The sequence below is a fragment of the Rhinolophus hipposideros genome, assembly GCF_964194185.1.
Source record: "Rhinolophus hipposideros genome assembly, chromosome: 3".
NCBI lineage: Eukaryota > Metazoa > Chordata > Mammalia > Chiroptera > Rhinolophidae > Rhinolophus > Rhinolophus hipposideros.
Genome location: NC_138049.1, coordinates 107,331,110 through 107,356,297, shown reverse-complemented (window position 1 = coordinate 107,356,297; position 25,188 = coordinate 107,331,110). Strand labels below are relative to the sequence as shown.

The 25,188-nt window shown below is 49.9% G+C and overlaps 1 protein-coding gene and 1 pseudogene across 3 annotated transcripts in view; both read right to left on the bottom strand.

The window, feature by feature from the left end:
- Positions 1 to 9,700: 9,700 nt before the first annotated feature.
- LOC308495772 (patr class I histocompatibility antigen, A-126 alpha chain-like) lies at positions 9,701 to 13,738 on the bottom strand. Of its 2 annotated transcripts, XM_081044159.1 has the most exons (9): positions 13,629 to 13,738; positions 13,146 to 13,254; positions 12,554 to 12,838; positions 12,052 to 12,327; positions 11,165 to 11,440; positions 10,936 to 11,049; positions 10,462 to 10,494; positions 10,272 to 10,319; positions 9,701 to 10,115 (listed from the first exon to the last, which is right to left on the bottom strand). In XM_081044159.1, the coding sequence occupies exons 2-9, from the start codon at positions 13,207 to 13,209 to the stop codon at positions 10,111 to 10,113; spliced, it is 1,101 nt and encodes a 366-aa protein (XP_080900285.1). In that variant the 5' UTR covers positions 13,210 to 13,254; positions 13,629 to 13,738; the 3' UTR covers positions 9,701 to 10,110. The 2 variants fall into 2 exon arrangements, with proteins under 2 accessions (XP_080900285.1, XP_080900284.1); XM_081044158.1 differs by lacking the exon at positions 13,629 to 13,738 and having other exon boundaries at positions 13,146 to 13,443.
- A 9,249-nt stretch (positions 13,739 to 22,987) lies between these two features.
- Positions 22,988 to 25,188, bottom strand: part of LOC308494786 (high mobility group protein B1-like) — a 38,932-nt pseudogene continuing 36,731 nt past the window's right edge. Inside the window, exons 3-5 of the transcript in view lie at positions 23,280 to 23,403; positions 23,118 to 23,150; positions 22,988 to 23,029 (exon numbers count right to left, since the gene is read on the bottom strand). The product of the transcript in view is annotated as a high mobility group protein B1-like (transcript). The remainder of the gene's footprint in view (positions 23,030 to 23,117; positions 23,151 to 23,279; positions 23,404 to 25,188) is intronic.

The following is a 25,188-nucleotide window of genomic DNA, read 5'->3' as shown; positions in this document are numbered from 1 at the left end:
AAAGACTAGAATGAGAAACCTGATCTGCAACCACTTGGGGCAATAGTCAGGCACATTAATCAGGATAAAGATTCACTAAGAGCCAGAGTTTACTCGACCCCCTGTGGGGACTCAAGTGTGGGTGAATGGTCTAGGGTTGGAGAAGAGGGGGTGTAATGGTCTACACTGGCTGCTTTACATGGGAACCCCAAGTCTGTTGTACCAAACCCGTTAGTGAAGCCCTAACATGGGCACAATTAGATTGAGATAATATAGAAACATAAGAGTTGATAGGATTCAGGTGAAGATGACAATGCAAACGGGACAGTTTATGCAGGTTTTAGTGACGAGCTTGTGTCTCCTGTACCTGAGTGTGTTATGGGAACGGATATTATGTCTGACGGGGGAACACTGTCCCCATGTAGTGTCGCAAGACAGAGACGTGCAAAGGCACCCTGTAAGCAACATTACTTGGACGTGCTAAATGGAACCCAAAGAGCATGGAACGGAAGCTGCAGGGCCGGTACAGACACATTCTCTGTACGACAGCCTGAGTGGAGCAGCCACGGGACCTCATGGCCTCTGAGCCGCTCAGTGGTGACTATGGGAACTTTGAGCTAGAGTTTCCATTCAAGGGGCAGTCACTAGCTGCTACTGGACATTAATTGAAATTACCTTATGAAATAATCTTCACACCTGAAATACACATGATGTCCTGGATAACATTGGCGACACACTCTAGTGTTGAGGACAGTGCCTGGAAGTGTTCCATGAAAACGTAGGGATGGTTTATACAGGGTCGTGCTGCCAGGGAATGGATGCAGGGAGGGTATGTGCATGGCAGGGAGCCTCTTTCCCCAGACTCCCTGAAATACGTGGACATTGGGGGGCTGCCGCAAAGCAGAGAGGGGCTGAGTCTAGACATATTCCTCTTGCATCTGCTGAGGCACAAAGTCCCAAGAAGAACTGTTCTGTGTGCCAACAAGAGAGAGACTGCAGACCGTTGCAGTCACAGATGCCCTGGAGGGAAGGCCTTCAAGGCACAAGTCATACTGAGGCCGCAGTCGCAGGGCGGTGGCTGGAATGGGTCTTAACAGAGTAGCCGCTGCCTCTGGACTGGGCTTGGCTTACCGGGTGGTCCATGCCAAGTCTCACAGTGCTAGGAAAGGACCAGAACAGAAGACATTGCACCAGTGTGGACGCCAAGTCACATTTCTTCAGACCTAGGAATACACTTACAGCCCATAATGTCCGACGAGGGCAGAGAGAGATTCTCCTCAGAGTAATAGTTTGGTAGAGAACTGGATGGATAACGGAAATGCTGGCTGTCTAAAACAGGGCGGGAGGGAGGGTCTCAGGAATGGTGGCAGTGAGGTGGTCTTCTTGAGTTCTCCTCCAGAACCTACAACAAATTGAACATCTATAACCCATCAAAGGATGCTCTGCTCATCACACAGAACAGCTAAGAGACTCGTACAAGGATTACTTAAGGTGGGCAAATTGGGCGAGCAGGGGAGGAGGGAAGGGAGCAGAGTGAAAACACAGCCCGCATCCACCCACATCCGTGGCTGCAGAGATGCAGGGGGTCTCAGGACAGAACAGAGAACACAAAAGCCAGGAGGTGGGCTCTTTCCCTGCGTCCCACAGCTGATCTCTCCCACAGAGAGAGCAGCATACCCAGCATTTGAGGCAGAAACCTCAGCTGAGACCTCCAGCTAGGTCCTAGGTCAGACAAAGGACCTCCTCCATTCTCCCAATCCTACCCCGGGCCTTCCAGAGACTCAAGCTGACCCCTGAATTTAGGAATAGTGTCAGATTACAGAGTAGCCTTAGTGCTCAGGATCTGGGAAGAGTGGCTTGCAGCTCTGACTCAGGGAAGAGGCTGGGAAAAGTGTGATGCAGCTGGGCTGGGAGAGAGAAGACTTCTCCACCCCCAGCCCCCTGTTTCTGGCCTGCCAATTACAACTGCGGAGACTCTCCCTAGGGATCAGCAGTAGGTGGCAGATGCAGCTCTGGGCTTTCAGCAGCTCAGAAATCTCCCACCCTCCACACACACACACACACACACACACACACACACACACACGACAAAAGTGCCCTAAGACTCAGGAGACCTGGGCACAGGGCTGGTGGTGTTACTCTCAGTGCACATATTTGCAGGCAAGAGCAGAAACTGCACTGACTTTGTAAAAACTACCATCCAAACCCCATAACCCCACTCATCTAAAACTGCAGTCTCAAGGTCACACAGGGCACCAGGTGACCGGCTCTGCCTGAACAAGGTGCAGAGGACTCTTTGGTACAGCAGAGGACAACGTGGGGAATACTTCGTGGGCTTAAGCCAAGACTGGAGCTGTTTTTTTTTGTTTTGTTTCTGTATCTTTGATATATTTGCCTGTGTTGAATGTGGGTTATCAGTTGTTTTACATGAATATATTCGATTTTTTCTTTGTTGCTGCTGTTGTTGTTGTTGTGCTTGGTGATTTGCTTTGTTCTGAAATTGCCCTACACCAGGGCCCAGCTTAAAGGGCACAAGATTCAACAAACCCAGAGGACAACTCCAGACCAAATCAGAGTATTACTGGGTTTGACCTACGAGTGACACCTCCAGAGGGAATTCTCTGCAGGCACAAGAGCCCATAGGGGCCAAACCTCAATTAAGCAGTCAACCCTCACGCAGCAGAACACCCTGCGGTGGGCAGAGCCAAGTCTCACAATTAGTCAGCCTAGGCGTCAACCCCACCTACTCACAAGCCAAAAGCAACTAAAGATCAATTTCTAACAGGACAATATACACAACACAAGAGTCACCTTTGGAGCACACGCAGAGGAGAAAAACGAAGTAGTGCAAGTCAAATATAAAGGACACATACTACATAAGATAACCCAGCAAGAACTAAGAACTCTAGGGGATCTACCTAATCCATTGAAGCAAACACAGAGAGTCAGCCAGAATGGGGAAACAAAGAAACATGTCCCAAATAAAAGAACAGTAGAAACCTCCACAATTGGAACAAAATGAAATAGAGGAAACCAACCTATCAGACACAGAGTTCAGAACACTGGTGATGAGAATGTTTAAGGAGCTTAGTGACGACATAAAGAAGGATGTAGAAATCATAATGAACAACCAGTTAGAACTAAAAAACACAATAACTGAAATAAAGAACTCACTTGAAGGAATTAGCGGCAGGTTAGATGAAGCAGAGGATCGAATCAGCGACTTAGAAGACAAGTTAGCAGAGATCACCCAAACAGAACAACAGAAAGAAAAAATAATAAAAAACAATGAAGATGGTTTAAGAGTCCTCTGGGATAACATAAAGCACAACAACATGCGCGTCATAGGAATACCAGAAGGTGAAGAGAGGAAGCAAGGGATTGAGAATATATTTGAAGTAATAATGTCCGAAAACTTCCCTAACCTGATGAAGGAAACCAACATACAAGCCCAGGAAGTGCAGAGAGTTCCAACCAGGATAAACCCAAACAGGCCCACACCAAGACACATTATAGTTAAAATGGCAAAGCTTAAAGACAAAGAGAGAATCCTAAAAGCAGCAAGAGAAACACAGAGGGTTACATACAAGGGAACTCCCATAAGACTCTCAAATGATTTTTCTACAGAAACATTGAAGGCCAGGAGGGAGTGGCAGGAGACACTCAAAGTGATGGAAAACAAAGGCCTACAACCTAGATCGTGTTATCTAGCAAGGCTATCCTTCAAAATTGAAGGAGAGATAAAGAGCTTCCTAGAAAAGAATAAGCTGAAGGAATTTATTACCACCAAGTCAGCATTGCAGGAAATATTAAAAGGGCTTCTGTAAACAGAAGAAAGATGAAAACAATCTAACTACAAATTTAAAAACTGGCAATAACTATGTACCTATCAATAATCACTTTAAATGTAAATGGATTAAATGCTCCAATCAAAAGACATAGGGTGGCTGAGTGGATAAGAAAGTAAGACCCTTGTATATGTTGTATACAAGAGACTCACCTCAGATCAAAAGACACACACAGGCTGAAAGTGAAGGGTTGGAGTAAGATGTTTCACGCAAATGGAAATGAGAAAAAAGCTGGAGTTGCAATACTTATATCTGACAAAATAGACTTTAAAATGAAGAACATATTAAAAGATAAAGATGGGCACTATATAATAATAAAGGGATTGATCCGACAAGAGGACATAACCCTAGTAAACAACTCTGCACCCAACATAGGAGCACCTAAATATATAAAACAGATATTGACTGACATAAAGACAGAGATCAACAGTAACACTATCATAGTAGGGGACTTCAACACACCTCTGACAACAAGGGACAGGTCTTCCAGACAGAAAATCAATATGGAAACAATGGCCTTAAATGACACATTAGACCACTTGGATTTAATCAATATTTTCAGAGCATTTCACCCCAAAGCTGCAGGATACACGTTCTTCTCAAGCACACATGGAATATTTTCCAAGACAGAACACATGTTAGGCCACAAAACAAGTCCTGATAAATTTAAGAAAATTGAAATCATACCAATTGTCTTCTCTGACCACAGTGCTATGAAATTAGAAATCAACTACAGGAAAAAAAACTGGAAGACACACCAATTCATGGAGGCTGAATAACATGTTACTAAATAATGAATGGGTCAAGCAGGAGATCAAGGAAGAAATCAAAAGATATCTTGAGACAAAGGAAAATGAAAACACGACGACCCAAAATCTATGGGATACCGCGAAAGCAGTCCTAAGAGGGAAATTCATAGCACTGCAGGCCTACCTAAAGCAACAAGAAACATCACTAATCAACAGTTTATCATCACACTTAAGGGATCTGGAAAAACAACAGCAAAATAAGCCCAAAGGGAGCACAAGGAAGGAAATAATAAAGATCAGAGCAGAAATAAATGAAATAGAAATGGAACTGCATGTAAACCTGAAAACTAGGACGGTGTTTGTTTGTTTTTTAGTCCTTTGTGATAGTCCAATAAAAAGTGATAAATGTTACATTCTATCCCCAGAAATCACTTCCGCATACAAGGAAATACAAATATTAATATAACACATCAGGGCACACACAGGCCAGGAGTTCCATATCTGAGGGTTTTAATTCTAGTTAGAGACAGAGGCAGGGAGAAGACGTTTCGAGTAATCTTCTGACCATCTTACAAAGCCACTCCGCTTATTTTTAAGTATGAACTGGAGTAGACAAAATTTGGACCCGAGAACCGATTACTAATAGATTAAGTTGAACGACTCATTTATTAGTCCCTGTTCTTCCAGTCAAACCTGAGTGCCTATAACGTGCCAAAGAAAGTTCTAGTCTCAGATCTTTGGTCTGAGAATTGAAATTAGTCATTCTTTTCACATCCCTCACCTTGAACACCTAAACTCTCTTCCTACATTAGGAAAATTCCACAAGTAGAGTCTTGGTGAGAGGCAGAGGCTACTTCACTCCATAAAAGAGGGAAACCCACTGTCCCCAACACTCTTGCAGCTGGACATGGCACGAAGCTCCCCCATCAGGTGACCACATGTTGTCATGCAGCAGCCTAACCATCTGTTCCCTCATGCCTACCCCTAAAGAAAGAAGAGTCTGTGAGACTGATTCTTTCAGGGACTTTGCTTGACCTTTGTGCTTACACCTCATGTCTCTCTGTTTGGCCCCCAAAAGATGGTTGGTCAGCCAATGATGGGTAAGATTCCTCATGGAAGAAACAACAAGCCAGGTGCAGCCATGCGGGACCACCAGGAGAACTCACCGGGTCGATAGAGGTGGGCACAGCCCCCACCGTCCCCCGGCTAAAGAGAACTTCTGTCTCTGTGGCTATATCCCTTCCCACAACCTGTTTGGGAAATGAGCCAATGATGTGATAACATCAGTTCTCCTTCCATTCTTATAAATAAGTTTCAGCATAAAGGATTTGTCCCTGGGGAGGCACATACCGTAATTGTTAAGACATCATCGGACTTTCTATTCCGGCTGTTTGCAGGCAAGGGTGACTGATTTGAATCAGTTTTCTGGTATGATGTATGAGACTCACAGACTGTGGAGAAATCAATATTACTTCCTGTGTGTTCATCAATAAAAGCCAGAAGGTGGCCCGATTCGGGGCTCTCAGTCCTTTGAGGCTGGGAGATCCTTGGCCCCTGTTTCATAACTTTCTTGATTTCTGTTTCTTTCTTAACCCTTCGCCGCCCCTTCTTGTTCTCTCACTGCCTGTGTTGCACTGGATGCGACATCTGGCACCCAACGTGGGGCCACTGATTCTGGGACTCACTTGTGGTGCACGAGGAGGGAAGGGCAACTACGAGTCGTAATTAACTGGTGGAGCAATGGCAAGGGCTCTGGGCAACTGTTGCGCGACAACTACCTGGTAAGGAGGTAGGGAAGGTCCCAGAGAATTCAACCAAGGAAAAGGGGAAGTGAAAAAAGAAAAAATCTTACTAACCACTATTGTATGTGAGAGAGTGATTGTGTGAGTGATTGATCTTAGCTCCACAGCTTCGGCTACGGAGTTTGTGTGAGCTCTAATCTGCGGTTCCGTGGTCATGCCATAAGGTAAAATGGTGATTTGGCGCTTAGCCATCCAGGCTTGGAACTTATATGAGTACACCATAAGCTAAGACGGACCTGAAAGTCCAGCGAGGGACGCGACAACCACATGCCAAACTCTGACTCAGGACGTGGTAACTCAAAGGCTGGAACCGTGCAGAACGCATCTGGCAGTAACACCAGCTGCCAGGAGCAGCAGTGACAGCAGTCATGGCTGCAGGATCCGGGGTCCCCATGGACGTCAGTGGTGTGAGTAGTGACACGTGTGCCCAGCAGCAGGGGCAGTGGTTCCCACGACCTGGGGGGACTGTCAGTTCCTGGTGTGTGGCCTCAAGGCTGCTCTGTGGCCTCCCCAAAATAGTGTTAGACCCCAATATCATAGATAGATGATAGATAGATGGATAGATAGATAGATACTACTTTGCATCTAAATTAGGAAAAATTTTGGATTCTATTGTTTGTTCCCAGAAATCAATCTGGGGCATAGTTTCAGGAGCGAGCATTCAGAGATTTTATTATACTGACCTGTGACCCACTCCTAAATCTCCCACCTGACTCTACAACATGGTAGAGAGAACAACATGTTACCAACATCACGTCTCATAGTTGACGATGTATGTCCTCCCCTTTCTGAGGAAAAAAACACCTTTAAAAGTGTATTTAAGACCATTCCCCACCCTGAGCTCCATCACTGACCTCAGAGGGTCCCAAGCTGGCTGAGCCCCAGGACAGCTTGTGGGCTTGTTACAGACACTCAGGCTTCCCCCAGACCCACCATCTCAGATATTTGGACTCAAGCCCAGGAGTTGCTTCTGTAACAAGCCCTGCAGGTGAGGCTGACATACAGCCCTGTGGGAATCCCGGTCACGGTCTTGCTACTAAAAGTGTGATCTGAAGGCCAGCAGCGGCACCAACCTCCTTATAAATCCAGAGTCTCTGCTCGGCTCCAGACTTTCTGAGTCTTAACAAGATGTCCAGGTGATTCCCTCCCAGGGAAGTTTGGGACTCACTGGTCTATGTGCCTTATCGACGTGGGGCCAGAACTGTGCCGTTTGCAGGGTGTGTGGTCTGATCAGATCACAGCACTGGGGGTCCAGGGTTCAGTCCTGTTCTTTTCCCTTCTATAGCCATCACTCCCTTGGTGACCTCATCTGTGCTCAAGGCTTTAAATATCATTTATATGTGTCACTTCCCAAGTCTATTTCTCCAGGTAACATTTCCCCTAATCTCTAGACTCACCTGCCCACTGCCAGTCCAATGACCTCACTTGTATTTCTAACAGACATCTCAGCTCCAACATCTCTTAAAATGAATGCCTGTGATGCCCCCCACCTCTCAGATAGGCTCCTTCCAGAGCCTTCCCCATCTCTGCTGACAGCACCTCCATCTTTCTACTTGTATCCTCTGAGATTCTGGGTGTCCCTGACTCTCACGCCCCAGACTGACCCATTAGGAAATGCTGTAATGTCCCCCTTCAGGACGTACCCAGAACCCCACTCCCACTATTTCCACCACTCACTCCCAGTAGCAGCATGTCCAACCCTGCAGATTCCTGCAGCTCCCCAACGGCCTCCCTCCCTCAAGTATGTACTCAGCACCGCAGCCCCAGCCGTCCTCTGAAAGGAGGCCCCACCATGTCCCCTTCTGCTCCTAACTCTCCTGTACCCCCCCCCCCCCAGAGCACAGCTCACCGCCCTCCACCACCCTCCCGGCCACGTGGCCTGGCCGCACCTGTCTCTTCTCATCACTCTCTGCTGCAGCCACAACAGCCTCCCCGCTCTTCCCAGAACCCAGACACACTCCTGCCCCAGGGCATTCCCACTGCAGGTTCCCTGCCTGGAAAGAAGGTGCTCAGATGTCCTCCTGGGTAATTCCTTATGTCCTTTACATCTTACCTCAAGGTCAGCTTCGCAGTGAGGCCCACTGACCACCACAATCAAAACAGCCATCTTCCCTGGTCCCACACCCCACACTGTGGATCCCCTTCCCCACTGCATTTTCCTGGAACACTTATCTCCTTCTAACATACACACCTTCCTCGTTTACTGTGCTTATAGGATATAGTCTGTCTCTTCCCACTGGAACAGAACCTCCCGGAGGGCAGCCATTTGTTTTTACTTCAGTGATGTTTCCCAGATGCAGAAACTGTCACACATCTGGCACACGGCCAATGTCATTGAATGATCAGTGACAGCGCCTCTCTGTTCTAGAGACAGTCTTTATTAATGCAGCCTCGGGTCAAATTCTGTGTGGCAGCTACAGCACTAAGTCCCCTCACCCTGGCATCAGTGCCACCTCCACTTTTCTCACACATGCTCCTCCCCCCTCCCCCCTTCTTTCTCCCACACCTGCCCACCTGCACATCACAATACAGTGATATTTCCCTCTTCAGGAAACAATGAGTCCCGACTTATGGGTCCTATTCTTCACCCAAATACAAATCTAAAGCGGACTCTGCTTCATAAACCCCTGAGTCTGGACTGGAGCCAGCACTAGAGCTCAGGGCAGGGAGAGCAGGCAGCGAGCAGAGCAGAATTCCAGCAGGAACTTAGGTAAGATGAGAAATTACGGGATCCCTTGTCTGCTCATTCCCGAATCTGGTTCCTCTGATACTTTGGGAAAAGATGGAAATAACAATCAAGCCCTAGAAGGAGGCAAGAGCTGGATTAATCAAGCCACGGACTCTCAAGCCACGGACTCCTTCTTGTGTGCATGGTCCCAAGGTCAGGCTGGGCATTGTGGGGACAATGACAGGCAAAACACCTCGTGCTGCTGACAGACAGGGACACCCAGAGGAGAATGAGACCAGGATTTGTAAGGAGAACAAAAAGAGTCATATTCTTCTATGGAAACAACAAATAAACACCTGGAAGATGGGGGCTGAAGGCCAGGCCAGGCTTGAGCCTTGGTGACCCGGCCACACGAAGCCCTCACTAACAAGACCAGACCTGGGTGATGTTAGAGTCCCTGAGGTCACAGGTCTTGGTGGGACAAGGTCCTACTGAAGGGACGAGGACAAAGAGGCAGAGAGGTGACCCTGCCGAGAAGTGACCACGTCAGAGCCCACGATGCACTGAGCCCCAACTGGGCTCAGGCCGCGTCCACGCTCGGTCCTCACAGCCTCTTCTGTCTCCACCTGCAACAGACTCAGCACAGCAAACACACGGATTCTGGAAGGTTCTCAGTGCTTCCATTTATTTCCTCTCAAACTTTAGCATTTTCTCCTTCAATTAACCCATCAACCGTTCTTGGCAAGAACTGAAAAAACAGATTCATGTCCAGATTCTTATCTCCACAGGAAGTAAAAAGTTGCCGCTTAGTGTAACATGACGCAAAGGCGGGGATGGAAACAGCCTCTGCTAGAACAGGACAATAGGTAGGGAAGAGACTTGGTCAGTGTGGGGAGGGGGCGTGGAGGGCAGGGGGCGGGCAGTCTCCCACCTCCTCACATGATGTGAGAGGAATGCAGACACATTCAGATGCCCTTTGCAGAAAGAGAGATCAGAGGTTCCTGTGGCACAAAGTGGGGGCATGAACAAATCTCGCATCACTCCGTCCCCACAAGGCAGCTGTCTCACGCTGCAGAAGAAAATAATCATGAACAAATTCAGGTTAGTGGCTGTAAGTGGTGACATTCTCAAAAGACCACCACATGCTCAAACTGTCCCAAGGAACCCCCAGCACCCAGTCCTGTCCCCTCTGCCCCCACTCCCACTTCAGGCCTCCAGGTCTCACCTTTAGAAGCCGTGAGGGACACATCAGAGCCCTGGACACTGTCACTGCCTGGGGGAGAATAAAAGGGGATGTGGTCAGAGCCCACAGCAGATGTGGCTAAAGGAGGAATTATGGGGGTGGGTGAGCTCCTCCAAGGGCTTCCATCTACACTATCCCAAGGGTTTCAGGGATCACCCTCCTCCATACTCACCTGCAGCCTGACTGTAGCTCCCTCCTTTTCCACCTGTGGGAAGAAAACATCATAAGAGATGCCAGGAAGGAGGCAGGACCATGAGGTCCTAAAGGAACCCCCTAGTCCTGGACCCCAGAGAAGTTTCCAGAACTGTGACTACAGACCCTTGGCAGGATCAGGAAACCTGAGGAAAGTACATGTGTGGGGACTGGACCAACCACCCTCCTGGAGGTCTGTCCTCAGCGGGACCCTCGGCTCTGACCTGTGACTATTGAGAATCAGGTCCCCATCACCAGAATCATCAAGGTGATAAATCTATCCCTCATTTTCACACGTGCGTTAACAAAGAGTGAGTGTTAGCAAATAGGGCCCCAGACAGGGAAAGCACACGTGTGTGGATGGTCCTTCCCACTAACGAGGCAGGACACACGTCCACCTGGGGCTTGAAACCCCCAGTGGGACAAGACACCTCAGTCCCCGCCCCTTCCCTACCTGAGCGCTTCCTGCTCCACAGCACAGCTCCAGTGACCGCAGCTCCCAGGACGACCAGCCCAACAATGACACCCACCACCATGCCAGTGGGGATGGCGGCCTGAGGAGGCGGCTCTGGAAGGGAAGGGCAGGTGAGGGCCCTGACCCCAGGCCTCAGCCCCGACCTGACGTCCTCCAGAGGCCCCTGCTTTCCCTGAGAAGAGGCCCTGTGCCCACGGCCCCTCCGTACCCCATCTCAGGGTCAGGGGCTCGGGCAGCCCCTCGTGCTGCACATGGCACGTGTATCTCTGCTCCTCTCCAGAAGGCACCCCCACGGCTGCCCACTTCTGGAAGGTCCCATCCCCCGCAGGCCTGGTCTCCACGAGCTCCGTGTCCTGGGTCACGTCCTCCCCATCGCGCTGCCAGGTCACGGTGATCTCCGCAGGGTAGAAGCCCAGCGCCCAGCACCTCAGGGTGACGTCACGGTCAGAGGTGCGGTGATGGGTCACGTGTGCCTTTGGAGGGTCTGAGGAGAAGGGTCAGAATATTCAGGACCTTTGCACCCCTCAGGGGACACTCCAGTAGTGGTCACGTGACGACCCTGAGACTGGTCAGGACAACTGGGGTGGGGGAAGGGAGCACAAAACCCAGACACCACACTGGACACAGGCATCTGGGATAATCTCTATTCTTTAAAAAGTTGTAGAATCAGGGTGAGACAGCCCAGGGCACAGACAGGTCTCTGAGGGGGAGAAGGGGATTCCTGGTCCTAACCTGGGTGGAGACCAAACGACTCAGAAAAGCTGGGATCAGAGCTCAGTCACATTGTGTGTGAGGCAGAGAACAAACCCTGAGAGGGTCTCCCAGGGTTTCCAGAGCAGCGGCCAGAGTCACAGGGGACCGCTAGTTATTTCTGAGATGGTCCCCCCTCAACCCCCAGAGAAACTGCACCCCTAATTGTCCCTGAGAGAAGGTGGGCCCCTGGGTCACTCTCTGGTACCAGATCTGAAAACCCAGGCAGACTCAATTTCTCGACTCACACGGGATGGGGGTATTCTGGTGTTTATCTTATTTCCTCCTCTTCTCGTAGGAGGCCCAACCAGAAGGGAGATGGGGTGGCCCTGATGTCCCTGGTACCTGCGCGCAGCAGCGTCTCCTTCCCGTTCTCCAGGTATTTGAGGAGCCACTCCAGGCACGTGCCTCCAAAGTACTCTCTGAAGGCCTTTGCTACATCGGCCGCCTCCCACTTGCGCCGGGTGATCTGAGCCGCCGTGTCCGCCGCGGTCCAGGAGCGCAGGTCCTCGTTCAGGGCGATGTAGTCGGCGCCGTCGTAGGCGTACTGATAGTACCCGCGGAGGAGGCGGCCGTCTGGCCCCACCTCGCAGCCGTACATCCTCTGGAGGGTGTGAGACCCTGACCCCGCCCCTAGGTCAGCTCCGACCTTTAACCCCGACCTTTAACCCCGCCCCGCAATGGAGCCTGAACCCAAAACGAAACCGGGTCAAAGGCCCCCGGGCTCTTCCCGGGTGGAGGGGCCAGGCGGGTCCCGCAGTTTAGGGGTGACGCTCGGACAGGAGACTCGGGGGAACCCCGGCCCATCCGTGGGGATCGTGACGGGGACCAGGGCCGCATCGCTCACCGGCCTCGCTCTGGTTGTAGTAGCCGCGTAGGATGTTCAGGTTCACTCGGTAAGTCTGTGCCCAGTCCCTGGCACGCAGTGTCTCTTCTTCCCAATACTGTGGATCCTCCTGCTCCACCCACGGCCCCTCCATCCACGCCGCTCGTGGCTCCATCCTCGGACTCGTGGCGTCGCTGTCGAACCGCACGAACTGCGTGCCGTCCACGTATCCGACTTCGATGTACCGGGGCTCCCCACGGCCGGGCCGGGACCAGGTGGTGATGAAATATGTCATGAAGTGGGAGCCTGGGGACGGGGAGGGGCTGAGACCCAGGGGACACCCCTCCCGGCGCGGGTCCCGGGTCCGAGGGCGATGGGCCGGGAGGGGCAGGGGCCCGGGAGACGGGAAAGTGGGGGACGGAAGGGGGAGGGGGCGGGATCCCGAGTGGGCGGGACACGGGGCGGGGTCAGGGCGGGGCCGGAGGGTCTGGGGTCTGGACCAGGGGGTGGGGACACATCCTCCCCGGGGTCCTGCGTCCCCACCGGGCGGGTCCACCCCCTTGCTCCCCCCCCCCCTTTCGCGGAGACCGTTCCCTCCCGACCCCGCACTCACCCGCCCGGGTCCCGGTCAGGCCCAGGGCCCCCGAGAGCAGCAGGAGGAGGGTTCCGGGGCCCATGACCCGCAGCCTCCAGCTCTGGGGACAGTCTGCGTGCGGGCGGGACTGTGGAGACATTGAAACCGAAAAGGCTGCGACACTGATTGGCTTCTCTAGAACCGGACACGCAATGGGAGTGAGAACTGGGGCGGCGTCACGAGTTTCCAGACAGGAGGACCCGACACAGGTTGTGAGAAGGAGAAGTGGAACTGCGGGGAGTGGGGACTCCCCGACACTGAGCTTCCCTCCCCAGACTCCGCCCTCAGGGGCCCTGGGACTCGCCCTGACCCGTCCTCCTGAACGGAGCGCTCTGTGTCACGCTGTCACCCTGAGTCCTGACCCAGGGACTGTCTGAGGAACCAGGGCTCAGCCCCTTTCCCTCCTCTTCTCTTCCCCGAATCCCTCTCCCTGAAATGGACGCCCTGCCTCCCACCCTTTACCTCTCCCCCGGGAATCTTCTGGAAGAAGACACCCCCAGGGAACGTGGGGCCAGAGTGAGCTCGCCCTGGGAATAGAGGAAGGACAGGGATTTTCTCTTTAATCCTGGAGAAGTTGTGCCTGAAAACACCAGCTGGAGATTCTCAGAGAGACCAGTCTCCTTGTTGTTTATTAACTACAGTGGGGAACAACCTTGGAAACCCCTGATCATCAGGAAGCTAATCTGTAAAATCGTGATTTGTCCCCCTTGGTGCAGAAATGTGTGTAAACAGCACTGCAGTCGGACTCTCAAAGCTCCTAAGTCTCACTTTCCCAGACGGTACACCTGTGACTCCGGATGTTTCTACTGTAAAATGATCTTCCTTCCACAGCCCCGAGTTGTCTGTTGAGTCCCCGCCTCCTCCATACAAAGAAGCAGTGGAAGCAGTTTGTTACTGTGTATTTCAACCAGGACCGTGTACAACCTCAAAGCTGCAAATGTTGAGTGCAGTTAAAATGTTCTTGCATCGCCTATTTTTGTGAATAATTCACATCTAAGCTGTGTTTATATGTTATTGGGACACATTATTATTTTTAGACTGATTAGCATAAGAAACGATTAGTGTTTGGGCAGCTCCACAGAACATCCCGCTGGGCGCTAGATAATTTACTAAAGATCTATAAAACAACATATTTCAACCTGAGAGTTCCACTGCTTTAGGATTCTTCACGTCTGCCCCTTTCCCTCCCCCTGCTTCTCCAGCCCTTCGCTGTCTCTCTCACCCCTCAGCCCCTCTTCCCCCCTTAGACCCCACCACCCTCTCACTCCTGATTGTGGTACTAGTGCCACCCCGTCACCTGCCAGCCAAGGACTGTTCTCCCCACAGGGATCTGGGATCCTCCTAATGTCAGTGAGGCTGTGTCATTTCTTCACTACAAACACTCTAATGGCTCCGAATCACTCTGGGAAGCTTCTAGAATGTCAGGCACATGAGCACAGGGGCTTCGGCCTGTTCAGGTCAAAGTTGTATCCCAGGCATATGAAGCCATTCCTAATAGATAGTAGGTATTAAATTATTTGTTGAATGAATGAATGATTGTATTAAAATTTATATCACATAAAATCCTAGCCTGAGAAATACAAAAAAAATAGGAAATATTTCATTTACAAACGAGTGCACATATCAGTTCATAAATTCATTCCAGTGGAAAAAATGCTGTGTGTTTATTTGTTGCACAGTTGAGCCTGTGTATTAGTTTTCCATTGCTGCGTGACAAATTACCACAACTTAGTGGCTCAAAACAGCACCCATTTATTTGCTCACAGTTTCTTAGTCAGAAATCCAGGCTTGATATGGATGGGATCTCTAGTCAGGGTGTCACGAAGCTGTGTACTCATTCTCAGCTCAGGATCTTCTTCCAAGCTTATGCAGAGATTGTTAGCAGAATTCAATTTTGTCTAGTTGTAGTTCTGAGGTCCCTATTTCTTTGACAAGTGTCAGTGAGGGGGTGCTGCCCCAACCCCTAGTGTCCACCAGCAGTCTTTGCCATGTGGCCCTCAATTTTCAAAGCCCTCAGTGGAGAAATGCCTCACACTGAATCTCTCTCATTTGGAATCTTTGGGAAAGGGGAAACCCCAGTCTGTAGTCCCCTGATTAGGACATTCCCCATGGATAGTTCCCATGTCTGAAGGACAGCTGAATTGAGACCTAAGTTACATCTTCAGAATATCTTCTTGTATTAATGTTTGATTGAATAAATGGGGAAGGTGAATATAGGGTGGTTATTGGTATATATGCTGCCGAAGCGAGCCAGGGTGGTTATTGGGGACCATCACAGAATCAGCCTAGGATGGCTTACTCTTCCCTTTGTGTTTATTTGGGTCGCAGTTGGAAATGAAGTTCAAGTAAATAGATTGTTGTGAGTGGTAATAAAATGCATCTTGTCTATTAGCCATGGAAATTCTTAGATCTTAAAATCAAATGATATGTTTAATATCTTATTAATTTAGAGCAAATGAAAAAGTACAATAATTCATTCTCTCTTTGGACACGATGTGTCACATCATAACAAATTACCCAAAACTTAACAGCTCAAAACAGCAAATGTGTATTATCTCCCAGTTTCCCAGGGTCAGGAATCCAGGAGAGGTTTACCTGACGTTTCTGGCTCAGGGCCTCTCTCAAGGTTGCAGTCAAGTTGTCAGCCAGGTCTGCCTTGTCTGAAGGCTTGACTGGGGCTGGAGGACTCGCATGACACATGGCTCACTCATGGGGCTGTTGGAAGGGGCCTCGTTTCCTTCCTGGATGGTCCCAGGAGGCCTCAGTTCCTAGCTCTGTGACTATGTGGACTTATCCATAAGGATTTTTCCTACCAAATGCCTAGGTACTTGGCTTCCCCTAGAGCAGTGATGAGAGAGAGAGAAACCAAGATGGAAGCTGCAGTGAGTTTTATGTCTTAGACTCAGAGTCACATAACATTACATCAGCCTGATGAGAGGTGAGTCATTAAGTCCAGCCCACACTTACGAGAGAGGGAATTACTCCACCTCTGGAAGGGAGGAGTGTCAAAGAATTTACATACATATAAAAATAAAAATTTCAATTAATTATTGTTTCAGGATTTTATAAATCACACGCTTCTTTTACCTGATTATTTTCTTTAACGCCTTAAGTCTCACTTTTGGAACGTAATGATTAAAAGTTTGACACAGAGAAAGGAGATACAACAATATTTATAACTTTTTATCGCATATGCCTTTAATAACAATATCCCCTAGAATAAATGACAAAAAAGTGGCTAGATCAACTAGTTTAAAGACTGAGTGCCATAACATTAATGCCTTTTTAATAACTTGATAAAAGTGAACTGACTTCTTGGGATGCTTAACCATGGATCTGGGAGGACTGTGGGTGGAGCTGGGCCCCCTGTTGACTCTATAGCCTTGACTTCCTGTTGAACTTCGTGGTAACTTCAGGGGGAGGGATGCTAATAAATAGAATAGCCATCTTGGAATTGGGGTCATTATTTTCCTTCTTTGCGGGAGCTGGTTGGAGCCCTGGGTTGGAGGTGTGCATTCCCGCACTGCAGCGGTGGTTTTTGTTTCTTTTTCCTTTTCCCGAATAAATCGTTTTTCTTGTTGATTTATCTGGAGAGTTATTTTTGCCAGTCAACATTTTGGGGGCTCCTCGGGGATCCAGAGAAGAACAGAACTCTGGCAGCTGCCTGGCTGTTGAGCAAACTATAAATAGGTGCCTACTGAGCCGTTTGCAGCTCCAATACTTTGCTCTTCAGCTTAGGGGGCTGTGGAGTAAGTTCTCTCCTTGATCTGAGCCAACGGGCTTCTGCCTCTGGTGCTCTCCAGGTTTTATTCGAGAACTGTTTGAAAAATTTTGTGTTTGTTTTTGTGTCTGTGTGTGTGTGAATGCATTAAAGGCCTATTTGTCTATGTTGTCTGGATACTCGTTGTAGTACATCAGGTTGATTTCTTTGGAAAACAAGCTATACTTTGAGACAAACACTGGCCTTCGCCAAATGCCCTCCTGGGGATAAAAGGCTATTTGTATCGAAATTGGCCAGTCTTGGCCAGTGTCCAGACTGTGCCATCTCTGAGAGCGGGGAAGAATACCATCCAGCCTAGCCTATAGTTTATCTCACTGAGGGTTGGCGGTTTCCCTGCAACTGGCTCCAGCCTTCAGCCTGATTCTCAGTGATCAAAGTATTCCAGAGTGAGGCGGGCTGAAGGCCTGCAGGTCACGTGAGCTGTGAATTGTTTTGGGCCCAGTGTTAAAAAAAATATGGGATCCCTGATGTCTAAGCCTTCGCAAATTGTTCCTCCTCCAGGGACACTGGCCGAGTACATGTTTAAAACCCGCGGGGAAATTTTCGTGCACATATTTAACTAAATGGACAGATCTGACTAAGAGTAATTTTGAAAAATCAGTAGCCACTTTGGGGAAGTTTACAGATTCCCAAACTTGATTTTCTTAAAACTGTGGTCTCTAAGACCATAGGATAGTAACAGTAAATTGGATAGTAACAGTGTTGTAACTGAAAACTCCAATTCAAAAATCAGTATGCACTCCTATGTTTATTGCAGCACTTTACACAATAGCCAAGATATGGAAAAAACCGAAATGCCCATCGGTAGATGACTGGATTAAGAAGCTGTGGTACATTTATACAATGGAGTATTACGCAGCCATAAAGAAGAAAGAAATCTTATCATTTGCAACAACATGGATGGATCGAGAGAACATTATGTTAAGTGAAATAAGTCAGAAAGAGAAAGACAAGTACCATATGATCTCACTTATATGCAGAATCTAAAGAAAAGAATAAGTGAATGAACTAATCAGAAACAGTTTTGGGGACAAAAAGGGAAAAACCGAGAGTTGTTAGATGGGCGGGGGGTGGTGGTGGAGATAAGGGGAAAGGTGAAGGGATTAGGAAGCAGCTGGTAACCACAAGATGGCCTCAGGGTTTTGAAAATTAATTTGGGGAACGTATTCAATAATGTTGTAAAGATTTTGTTGGGTATCCGATGGACATGCGTCCTATTTGGGAGACCACCTCAGAGATAATGCCTGATCATGGCATTGTACACCAGAAGCTGAACATTAATGAATGCCAACTATAATTTTATATATATAATGTGATGGCTCGGTGTGAGGTCGGAGGGATAGTGGATGGGGGGAGGGGGTTCACAGTGTGAGGGATATAAATGATGAACGTCTTTAAGTATTACCTTGTCTTGTACACCTGAAACTAATAAATTTAAAAAAAAAAAAGAGGAATGGAATGTCTGTTTGGAGTGGTATACTAAGGCTACCAAACAGGATTACAAATCTAAAGTTGTCGTTTTACGAAAAACAAGGTCTTAAAGTTAATGAAGGCTGTTAAGAAATCTAAAATAGAATGGCTGCTGAAATCTGGTGCTCTGTCTACCACACTGCCTTGCCCTTCCCCCACTACTCCTTCGTCTCCTCCCCCACTTTCAACTCAACCCCCAGCCACAACTTCTCTTGAATCTCCTCCTCGAATCTCCTCCTCACTCTTCTTCCTCAGAACTTATCAGCACTTTTCCTTTTAAAATCAAACCATCTGGAGATCCTAATAAACCCCACATTTCCTATGTTCCCTGGTCAAAAGCTGAGTTTTGAGCCATTTTCCTAAAGTAACTGAGGATTTTCTTAAGGTAACTGAGGATTCTAATAAGTTTGCTGAGGAATTTGATATTACTATTCAAGCATATCAACCTGGGTTTTCTGATTTGTTCCAGTTGATCCATATGTTGGTTGGTGAAGGTCAAGCTAGACATTGGATGAGGATCGCCAGATAGGAGCATCCTGAAAGAGATTTAGAAAAACAAATCTCCGATATTTGGGAGGACGCCAGGGAACTTGCTCAAAAGTTACATGAGCAATTCCCCAGGCTTTTCCAAGGTCTATCGATTAGAGCAAAATTCACACTTGCTCATAAAGGCCTGACGAAACTGTTCATGACTTTTATAATAGGTTTCAGGTAGCTTTTAAGGAAAATTCTGGTCTTCCTCCAAATATTGACTCCACATGTGTAACTTTTAACTCTTTGTTTGTCAATGGGCTAAATAAAGACCTTTCCCTCCTGGTCAAGAGATCTAGGATGGGATGGGGAACTATGCCCACCCTAGACTTGGTAAATTTAGCTAATGTGTTGCTAGTTCCCTAGATGAGCCGCCTAAAAACAAGATCACCAAGACATCTGACTTTCAGCCGTGGCAAATGAAAAGCCCTGTGAGAAACCAGAAAACTCCAGCTTTTTTGCCACTACTGCAAAGAACAAGGACATTAGAAAAAGGATTGCTGTAAGTTGAAGCGTACAAGATACTCTCTGCCTACTAACCAGTCTTTTTCAGGCCTTCCTAATTCCCATTGATGGCTCTGAGGAACTACAGGGTTTTTTTTTCCAGTCCTTCCCCTTAATCATTTTGGAGAAACTTCTCTTCAAGTTGGGGAGGAAATTATTTCTGTTCTCATTGACACAGGTGCTACACTCTCGGGGCTCAACCCCACTGGTTATAAACCAGCCAACGCCTCGGAGTAATAAGACATTTCAAATAGTGGGGATTTTAAATAAACCTCAATAGGTTCATGTATCTGAACCTATTCACTTTTGTCTAGAGATGAACATTGTCCCTTAAGAGATGAACATTGTTTTCTCCTTAGTTCTTCTGCCTCTACTCATTTATTAGGTAGACTTCTTAGAGAAGTATCATGCTGGAATATCCTTTTATTGAAAAGGCGAAATAATATTAGAGTTTGATGGTAACCGTCTGTCATGCGGAAGACCCTGCTCGCTGCGCCATTTGTTGTGTGGGGTCTCCTGCAGGGTCTCTGCTCCCGCTCCCCACATAAGAACGCAGGATGTGGCTAGGCCAAAAAGGAACACCCACGGAGCCATAGGTAGGGGAGTCATACCACTGTGGTCTCACTGGAGGCTGGGTTCACACGACGTGTGATCTTCTGTCTGCTGCCAACCGACTGACTCTCCTCGACTCTCCTTCACTCTCCTCCATAGCCGCGGCAGTTATTATCAGTGGCCAATGGCTCAATGGTTACAGCTGACGGCCAACCAGCCACAGCTGACAGCTATCTACTACTACCCGAACCAGCACCTCTCCACATGAGGCCAAGAGCCTGGAAACTGCTCTCTGGGGCTCTCTCCCCACACTCCACCCCTACAGGTTCTCGCCTCATAATCTATACGACAAGCGTCTTCTGCGAGGGTCCCTATGCCATATTAGCCTATTGATACCTACGGACAAAAAGAAACGGTAGTCTTAGGAACCAATAATGGCAAATCCCTTCCATCTGGGAGGACACATGCTAGCTTCTTGTCTTGGGAAAGGAGGGTCGCTGCCACTGGCACCTTTCCCGGTTTGTGGTACCAGACCTTTATGGCAGTGCTTGGGGTCCCTTGCATAGTTTCAACATGTAACAGAACAGGGGACCCCATAATCGGCCATAGTGAGAGCACATAGGTTCCCTGCAAAATCATCCCAGTATCGGGACCTCCATACAATACAGTCATTTGTGGCCACTCAGCCACCACCCCTGGCGTCACTTGCAAATCATGAGTCAAACCGGCCCCCCATGAGGCTATCAGGTCCAACCATCGACAGTGGGGGCTTTTGACCTGCCAGGGCCAAGTCCATTGCTGCCGTTCCCCTGCTTTCAAGCATGTGGGTGCTGGCAGCAAAATGTTTCCATTTCTGCCGTAGCCTGGCTTTAACAGAGTCTCACTGGTGGTAACTTGTAATTGAATGGGAGCGGCTGTTCGATGTAGCAGAGCTTCTACTGGTGCCGGTCCTCCCTTCCGTGGTCTCTCATTCAGGACTCTCAGGACATCCCATAGACACGAGGCCCAGTCACGCATCGTGGGAGGGGGTTTTGACACCCGGAGACCTTGCTTCAAAAGGCCATTATAGCATTCAATCATGCCAGCTGCTTGTGGGTTATACGGAGCATGAAACAACCATTGCACGTCCATCCTGGCAGCCCAGCGCTGCACTTCTTGCCCTGTAAAATGGGTACCTGTCACTTTCAATAACTTGGGGGCACCCATAGAGGGCGCACAGCCGTGTAAGAGCGACCATTGTATGCCGCTGATCCGCAGCTGGACACGGCCAAGCAAACATCAACCCCGTAGCAGTGTCCACTGCTGTAAATGCGTATATCGCATAGCGGGCCTTAGGCAGGGGTCCAATGTAATCCACTTGCCAGCGAGTGAGGGGCACCCTCCCTCGCGTAATCTGCTGTGTCTCCCAGGGGAGCCTCCCCCTTTGGGGGCTGTCCTGGGCACAGACGGCACAGTCATAGCAGGCATCTGCTATCTCCTGCCATTTCAAAGGCAGACCCCAGCGTCTGCTCACCTGCCACATGGTTCGGCTTCCAGCGTGCTGCAATTTCCTTTGCAGCCAATGGGCCACATCAGTGGCAGGAGCCCATTCTAACCATCGGACCCGTGCTAGGGCATCTGCTTCATCATTACCTGGGGACACTAAAGGGGAGTGACCTGTGACATGCATTAAGGTCACCTCCTTTCTCTGCCCTAGGTCCCAGAGGTCCTGCCACATGACTTCACCCGATAATGGATGGTGTCCTACCAACCAGTTTTGGTATTTTCATGTAGGGAGCCACAACGTTAGGCCCCGGAACACCGCCCAGCTGTCAGTACAAATAACTAGGGGCCTGGGCTCGTGGCTGATTACCATCCACACAGCCCGTAATTCAGCCCACTGGGTACTCTGGCCCGTCCCAGTATCAAACCAAATGGTGTCTATTTTGGGCTGCACACCAATAGCCGTCCAAACAGCTGCAGCCCCTCGGCTAGAACCATCGGTAAACCAGGCATCCTCAGGTACTGGGGCCTGTCCTTCTTTGTAGGGCGAGGGCTCCAAGTCCTCCCCTCTAGGAAGAGCACTTGGCTCAGCCTGGGCTACAAGCTCCACAGGCCCCAGGACCTGTTGTAGCTCTGTGCTCAAAGGGCTTGAACTAAGGGTGCTACGTTGCTCCAAGTAGGCACCCCACTTGGCGAGGGTGGTGGTCTGTGCCACCCCTGTTTTGGGTCCCTGGGTCCATGTACGCACCCAGCCCTGGACAGGATAGGTTGTTCGAACCAATACCCTTGCCGTTCCTGTGATGGCTTCTGTGGCCACTAGGGCTGCGTACACAGCAGCCAGCTGCTTCTCTATTAGAGAGTAGCGGACTTCCGATCCTTTCCATAATTGGGACCTAAATCCCACTGGCAACCAGAGACGCTCCTGCCGTTGCTAGAGGCCCCATCCGTATCTCTCTTGGGTTACGTGAACATCAAGTTCAAATGGGCGGCCAGGGTCCACTACTTGCAGAGCCTCTGCCTGCTGCACTGCCCGTTTCATGGCAACGAAGGCTTGCTCTATAGCCTCTGTCCAATCCCATGAGGCCCCCCTTTTTATCATGTTGTACAAGGGCCTTGCCATTTGTGCTAAATGGGGTACAAAGCCCGCCAATATCCTAGCAGACCCAAATACGTCTGCAGTTGGGAGACCTTGGTTGGCCGGGGAAAGGCTTGTATCTTATCAATAATCGCCTCAGGTATAACCTTTGTCTTAGAAGTCTCTGATTCAGCAAATACTCTGCGTCCTGGACCATGTCACCCTCTCCCTTCAGGGCGTGTCCTCAAAGCTAGCACTTCACTGGCACCTTCAGGAGGCCTGTCCAGTGCTCTGTGTGGCCAGCAGCCCCAGGTGGTGCAAATGGGACATGACCAGTGGACCCCACGGTCACGCCCGGCCTGCACCTCCTTCATGTGAAGTGGGTCCCCGGTCAGATGCTGTGCCGAGAGCAGTTCCAAGACTGGGTCAGGGGTTTCGAAGCCCCCAGGTGGTGTTGCCGCTGATGTTCTGAGGACAGGACAGGAAAACCCACACATGGCATAGGTGTCTGTCCCTGTGGGGACGAACCTCTGATGCTTCAGGATGGAAGGCTCACTGTAGTCAGCTTGTCACTTGGTGGCTTGGTCACCTACAGAAATAGGACCAAATAAGGGCCTGGTATGGGTCTAATGCTGACACTTGGACATTCCGAAGTGGCAGCAGCTGGGACAGCCTTGGTACGTGGGAGTCAAAGCTGCTGGGCCTGATGTAGCCCCACCTCTGCCATCGTGGTCACTCCATCCATGTGCCCGTCCACCTGGTCCTGGGCTGACCGGTGATGAAGGCTAGCTGAGGTCAGTTTGTCTGCCTGGCTGTTCGGGGCCTCTTCAGGGGGATGCTGTCTGGTGGATGTTAGCATGTGACTCAGGCTTAGCCACAGATGGACCATTTCCACCTCACGATGGACTGCTGAGCCTGTCCAATGTATGACTTACTGGGTTATGCAGACCCCAAGTCCTAGGGACATTTGTAATCCCATGGACATGCTTGGTGTCCAAGGTCAGCATTCTGTCTTATCAGGTCCAGTAACACACCCAGAGTTCCTTCCCAAAGGGGTCCGTCTGTGCTGTGGATGGCATGGCCTTCCTCCAGAGCCCAGGGGCCGGCACTGTGCTCCTTTCACTGGGCCCGGTTCAGCCCCACGCTGCATCTTCTCCCACCACTGACACCTCGAACAGCACGGGGGCTGCTGGGTGGTGGGGATGCACCAGGGCCTGGAGCTGCCGAGTGTCCTTCCAGGTCCAGGTCCCACTCAAGGCTGGCGTCCTTCTGTGTCACGCAGAGTGTGGGCCCAGCAGTACACCAGGTGTGGAATGTGTGTGTGAGAACCCACAGGCCGACCAGGCAGCGTGCTTCCTTCTCTGCAGCAAGGGAGGCGGGATGCAGAGTGTCTTCCTGTAGAGGGGATATGGCTGCACGGCCCTCCCCGCTGGACTCTAGGCCTGGACTGAGGCGGCCACTCCTGGAGTCTCTGCAAGGTTCAGTCCCACCTCTGCAGGGCCCGTGTTACCGAGGTGCCTGTCCACCTCTTGCTCAGCGTCCCAGTCTGCAAGACGCTGTCAGTGATGTGAGCCACAGTTGACACTTGAGCAACGGGGGTTTGAACTGTGTGGGTCCCCTTGGAAGAGGATTGTTTTTACTGACCTATTCAGTTCTATTAACCCACTCAATTCAAAACTGAGTTCTTCAAGGGTCACCTGTCACGTGTATGGGATGTGCAGGAGGCCCCGATCTCTTCAGACTGTATTACAGAGGGCAGGGAGGTCAAATCGCCCTGAGGCAAATATAAATAAATGTTGTTCCTTCCACGTGCTCATCATTTCACCTCCACTTTCTGATGGGAATAAAAGGAACTCACTCCCACAGTCCCACCCACGCGCCCTGTCCCTGCGGCCTTATCACTGGCGCCAGCGGTGGTACCGCATCCAGCGCGCAGCTGCCAGCAGGGCTGTACCTGCTCAGGTCTGAGGTAATCTCACGCCTTCTTTAGACCCCGTCAGGTTTCCGCAGGGACAGGTTGCTGGGTTAATGGAGATAATAGGCAACGCCAACACGGCCCTGCTTCCCTCAGGTCTCTACTGGTGGTGCTCACCCTACAGCGCCTGCAAACCCCTCCACAGCACCGCCCCTGCGACACAGCATCGTTTCTCACCTGGCCGGGATGGGGCATTGTCACGCGGGGTGTCATGCAGAGTCTCTGGTCCCGCTCCCCACATAAAAACTCAGGACATGGTGCGGCCAAAAAGGAACACCCAAGGAGCCATAGGTAGGGGAGTCATACCACTTTATTCTTCGTGGCGGCTGGGTTGGAGACCCAGGAAGCAGGAGTCACACGATCCGCAATCCACACTCCCCCACTTACTAGCTCAGCCACCATCTTCCTGCTAGGCCCCATTTTGTTGCTAGTGTAACCACAGCAGTTATGTTAGTGGCCAATGGCTCACTGGTTACAGCTGACGGCCAACTAGCCACAGCTGATGGCCATCCAATCACATTTGATGGCTATTTACTACCTGAGCCAGCACCTTTCCACGTGAAGTCGAGAGCCTGGAAACTGCACTCCTGGCTCTGTCCCCATAGGCACTTTCAGAGGTTTCCCTCTGTCCTTCAGCACAATGAGAGACCCT

What these genes read in the sequence shown, in the direction of transcription:
- LOC308495772 (XM_081044158.1), bottom strand. Translation starts at nt 13,266, where the DNA reads ATGTCTCCACAGTCCCGCCCGCACGCAGACTGTCCCCAGAGCTGGAGG. An exon ending in GTGGAGCAGGAAGCGCTCAG is followed by an intron (nt 10,495 to 10,935) that starts GTAGGGAAGGGG and finishes TTCTTCCCACAG; the next exon opens with GTGGAAAAGGAGGGAGCTAC. An exon ending in GAGCTACAGTCAGGCTGCAG is followed by an intron (nt 10,320 to 10,461) that starts GTGAGTATGGAG and finishes ATTCTCCCCCAG; the next exon opens with GCAGTGACAGTGTCCAGGGC.